Source organism: Ceratina calcarata, unplaced genomic scaffold (genome assembly GCF_001652005.2).
Source record: "Ceratina calcarata isolate Rehan_Ccalc_2016 unplaced genomic scaffold, ASM165200v1 scaffold400.2, whole genome shotgun sequence".
Classification (NCBI taxonomy): domain Eukaryota; kingdom Metazoa; phylum Arthropoda; class Insecta; order Hymenoptera; family Apidae; genus Ceratina; species Ceratina calcarata.
The window spans coordinates 21,867-27,131 of record NW_017163423.1 but is presented as its reverse complement, the minus strand read 5'-3'; the positions used below and the strand labels follow the sequence as shown (position 1 = coordinate 27,131).

At 39.5% G+C, this 5,265-nt stretch overlaps 1 protein-coding gene across 12 annotated transcripts in view; it reads right to left on the bottom strand.

Moving 5' to 3' along the window:
* Nucleotides 1–3,348, bottom strand: part of LOC108626471 (CUGBP Elav-like family member 2) — an 18,043-nt gene extending 14,695 nt beyond the window's left edge. For 10 of the 12 annotated variants that reach the window (XM_018027146.2, XM_026814843.1, XM_018027152.2 and 7 more), the window contains exons 1-2: nucleotides 3,143–3,348; nucleotides 400–528 (exon numbers count right to left, since the gene is read on the bottom strand). In XM_018027146.2, the coding sequence (XP_017882635.1) occupies nucleotides 400–528; nucleotides 3,143–3,328 (315 nt within the window). In that variant the 5' untranslated portion in view covers nucleotides 3,329–3,348. The remainder of the gene's footprint in view (nucleotides 1–399; nucleotides 529–3,142) is intronic. The other 2 variants (XM_018027154.2, XM_018027156.2) reach the window with 1 other exon arrangement.
* Between the last annotated feature and the right edge of the window lie 1,917 nt (nucleotides 3,349–5,265).

Here is a 5,265-nt window from a genome sequence, read left to right as displayed (position 1 = left end):
AAATTCTATTGATTAACACTTTGAGGACTTGTTTAATTTTTTATTAAATACTAAAACGTGAAGGAAGAACAGAAACGCGTATCGTATAAAATGATTGAATTCTTGGTCCGATATCAGGAATTTATTCGGTAGCAGATGAAGTGAGAACTAACATTAAGGGATTAAAATTCGCGTAGAGCGAAAAATTTTGCACGCGGAACACGTTTCTAAAATATCATCTTCGAACATCTACTTTTCCTCCGCGTGCATGTACGCATGAGGTATCCTTTGATTCATGTGGAAATACGCGCGTAATTTTGAAACGAAAATAAATATGCAAGAAAGTATTTGATCCTCGATGCAAATGGACTCTTTGATATCGGATAAAAAGGTTGGTTATAAAATATTGAAGATACGGACGGTCAGATAATGTGGCGCCATGTTGACTCCCGTTATGTTCCAAAGATTCGACTGTAGCTGCTGCATCCTCTTCTGGTCCTTTTCCTTCTGCGTGTCTGCAAATTTCACGACCAGCGGCGACGAGCATCCCTAGACGAGACAAATTTAAATAATAAATGTACGACGCTGTGCGTTAAATGATGGTTCATAAAAATTTCTGTACTTATGAAGCATCAAATAATGTTCAAATGTTAATTTATTACGCTATTTGATTTGTGCGGAACAGTTACCCTGTCGTGACTATTTCTAGCTCGGTATTATTATTAGCGATTAATCTTAGGTGACGATTTTCGTTGGCCTACTTATTTTAACACCAATTGGAATATGAAGCTCAGCACGTGAATAGATGGTCGGATATTTCAGTAGTTCGATTAACGAGACTAATTGTTCCTAATTTAGGAACAGTTACCTGAGAATGTACATTAGTGTGACTCCCATTAATATTCATATACATTCCAAAATAGAATGACTCTTTTAATATTGAATCAAACAACTTCATTTTTTTTTAGGATGTCATGAAACCTGATTCATTATACAATATGTAATAAAAAATTTAAAAAAATGAAATATGGAATGAAAAAGTAAAGTTCGTAATTTTTAACTGTTTTATTAGGGCCTGCAATAAAAATTTGAAATACCCCTTTGTAGATGTAATATGTACGTACAATGTTTCATAAAAATTGGTGAAAATATGAAAAAGTTAGACAAATTGAAACATGTATAAATTCTCTCTGAAATAATAAAATCTAGTTCCCTTCGTTCTTTTGTGTCTAGGCGATTAAATGCGTGATTTAAAAAATCGCATTTCTGAAAATAAATCAAGCCATTAAAGGGGTTTACAGATCGCAGTATGAAGTCATAATAATTAATAACCAACGGAAGATATAATGGTATATTGTTGCTCTGAATCGCAGATCATAAAAGGAAACACGGGGCTGTTTACGTGGGTAATAGGAAGCACGAAATCGTGCCAGTTCAGTCGACCACGACGAGCAAGTTCGAGGAACCCGGGCCGGGAAATATTCATGATATCAAAATGGAATTGCTGTCGTAGCCGCGTGCCTTGGCACGATTTGCTTTCACCGGTTGAAATAGGTGCATCGCATAGGCGTGTTAGCGTTCGAGGGAAAGGGAGGAAACAATTCCGCAGAGTGTGTGGAATTCGCTTTAGAGAGTGCACCCGCCATTATACTTGCATCGAATTGCCTGATACTTCCGCTGAAACTTTTATTAGATCCGCATGGAATAGCAACCGAGGGACGGATTAAACATTAATTGGTAAGCAGGAGGAATCGTTCTATTTAGTCTGTGATGCACGATTTATCCGTCGAAATGGTTTCAGTTACAAATGCATTTGAAACTACATAATGCAACCATAATATTTAAAACGTAAAATCACTTAGGGATTCCAAATATTTATTTACCTGAATCTCTAAGAATTTCATGAGTTTTAAAATGTGCATTATCAAATGGATGAACATCAACTGCTATGTAGTAATTTTAGCTGAGCAGAATAAATCTAAAATATCGGCTAACAATTAACTGATGGTTAACTTTTAGAAATTTGCCTCGGGAAATATCGTGTTCCGCTGTCTATTACGCCTTTAATATGTCCTCCGTAAGGAAGCAGTGTAACTTGTCTTACGTTTGATGATGGATAGAACTTTGGCAAGGATGCAAAGTTTCTCCGAGGCTTTATATTATCAGGCACATCACGTTCGAGAAAATTAATCTCTAACAGAAATTACCCCTGACAGTAATTAAGTTGATTAAATGTGAAAATTAGTTTAATTAATCATTTTTTTATCGAAGCGCCATAAAACAAATAATTTAAACTCCATCGATTCTTAAAGAAAATTCTTAACTGACGAAATAATGACTCGAATCTTTCTTAATTTTATCTAAAGTACACAATTTTTTTATTATTCAGACATAATTGATGATCTGACGTTGTATAAACAATTAAGATATACGAGAATATTAGCTGCGATAAGCTTGTTGTTGAATTTTATCTACGTGTGTATAAAGATTACAGACTTTCAGTCAGAGGAGTCATTGGAACGAGGGTAAAACGAAAAAAGAATCGCAGCGGCGATTGCGAAAGCAGCTGTTAAAAGAATCCTGGCATGCGTTTCGAATCATCGAGGTGTCACCCCGTTCGGTGACTTTTTTTCGTACAACTTCAATCGTCGCCCGAGTTTAAATTAAGTGTACGAAGAATTAGGGGATGTCACTCTGAGTGATAATGACACAAGCCCAACGTCCGTCATGGAAAGAAGATCCAACCGAAACATATTTACCGAGCTTTCATTTTAACGAGGAAACGTTCTGTTCCGATAATATTATAAGTACTTAGTTGCAAAATGCAGCTTATCGAGACATATCAACATTCATTATTAATTAACAGGAAATTCGATTATCAAACAATCTATTCATATTTAAACAAAACAAAGACTAGCATAGCAGTGAATTTATATTCTTCACAAATGAATTGAAAAAAGGGTTATTTGGACCGAGCGTTGTAGGTTTAGTGTTAAGAAACATTATAGTGAATTGTCTTGTTCAGTAGAATAAAGCGAAGTTCGGTAACAACAGTGGCATTGTTACAGCCGTTTCGAGAACAAAAATAACAGAGACTGTCTGGCGCAAGTGTTAAGTATCAGAGATAGAAAAACGGCAATTGTGTATTTCAATACCGACTCACCTCCATCGTTTGCGAGTGATGAAGAGCTTTAATGGCGTTGATCGCGTATTGTTTACTAGCGAAGGTAACGAAGGCACAGGCTTTACTTTTTCCGGTGCTGTCCCTCAGCACCGAGCATTCCTCGATGGTTCCGTAGACACTGAACATGTTTCTAACATCATTTTCCGTGAACTTTTTCGACAGCATGCCAACGAACAGCTTGCGTTCTGGAAACAAAACATACAACCTCCGTTAGTACACTCATTGTTCATCCTCGCGCTCTCAATTAAATATTTATCGCAACAGGATTTCTCGTTCGGTAATTTCTTATTCAAGTCGCACGTGGTATAACGCTATTGCGACAACTACGATTCTCTTTTTACTATTTATCACATAATTAAAGAGTACAATGCGCGTAGGCGTATAGCACAACTATGAACATTTTGAAGATGACAGGTGACGAGAAGAGATGAAAGTGGCCGCGGTCAATATTTGTACAGGACCAAGAGAAAAGCCCCATCCAGGGAAAAGCCGCTTATGCAAATTCAGCATCGCATAGGGTCTCGTTGCACAGTGACGTAAAGTAGCCTCGCTGCATCTCTGAATATCTTTATCAGCCCTCTTTCGCCTTTCTCACCCCCATGATTCACCCACCGTTCTCTCGTATTCTATCCAGCATTTTATATATGTTATACATAGATACATACCCATATGCAGTGGACTTTTCAACATTTTTAAATTCATATTTGCATTCTATTAGAAAAGTGAAGTCTTTATTATATACGATACGAGAATAAATAAAGCGAGAGGAGAATTTAAAAGGGGAATTCGAAATTAAATTAGATTCGCCGAACATTTCAGAACGTAGATACAGACGACAGGAGTGTTTCCGGCAGGAAAATCCGTAAAATTCCCGGGCTCGACGTAAACCCATTCGCCGGATACGTAAAATTCAATCAAGAAAATTATTCGACTAATTCTTTAAACGATTTAATCGCAATCCCATGCACGGCCGATTGGCAAGATTTCAACGGGTCGCAACAATTGCAGCACGCGCGATCAATTCCGGGTTCTCTGTTAACCCCGTCTCTCTCGTTCCTTCGCCAAAGTCGATCACCCGTCCCGAGCCGAATTCGTTAACGGTACCTCGTTTCTTGGTTGCCTAACAAGCCGTGTTTCATCATCGAGTCTCTCGTCTCTCCCCCTCCCCCATGGTCGAAGCCTTTGACCGTCGAAAGAAATAATAAAACTGAAAATCAAGAGAACCGGCAATGGCCACGGCGAAAGGGGTCGGACGGGGTCGACAGAGAGCCTAGCCAGGGAAGAGGACAGGAAACGAGACGGGACGGAAACCCCGCACATATTCGTCGATTGCGCCGCAAACTCGTCCCCTGTTAACGATTTAATTACTTTCGTAACCTAACCGTATACCGGACCGCTCTCGCCACGCTCGCCCCCGTCGTCCCTACGCATCGTATCAGATTTTCCACGATGAAGCTCCACGGAGATTGGATTCGCTATACATATAGCCACGAATTATTTTCTACGAAAAAATTTCGAGCCCCGACGGATATCTCGTCTTCTACCCCCGTCGGTCTCCTTTGTCTGGCAGGGTCGGTCTGCATCAAAACTGTGGGCTTCACTGGAATGTTTATTAAATACCGAAGATGTTGCCTCGCTACGGGGATCTTGCTCGCTTGCTTTCGGCTCGGACCGAAATTGGAAGGGAAAAGGAAGGATCGGCTGATGGCGGAGCTTCATATTTACTGGTACAGACTGGAAGAATGCATTGAGTAGGTATAGTCTGTCCCACGCGAAACCGTTCCTGCGATACTTCCTTAGGTATTAATTTTAGGACAAACGCTTTATGAATCGGAGATTCTATAATATCTTGTTGGAAACTATTGTTAGATTGTACAATCTGTACGACGTGCAGTATCGGTAAATTTTGTAAGTATCGTTAGTGGGCTTCTAGGACCGACTGTACTTGCAGATGAATGGACGTAGCTGGGCAACGCGAGCGGGGTAAGGGGATGTTCTGGCGGAACGCACTGGATATCGTTGATTTAATTTAGTTGCAGTACTATCGAGTATCGGATAAGGATGTGGAAATACCGTGGAAATACTCCCATTTCCTCTGTCCA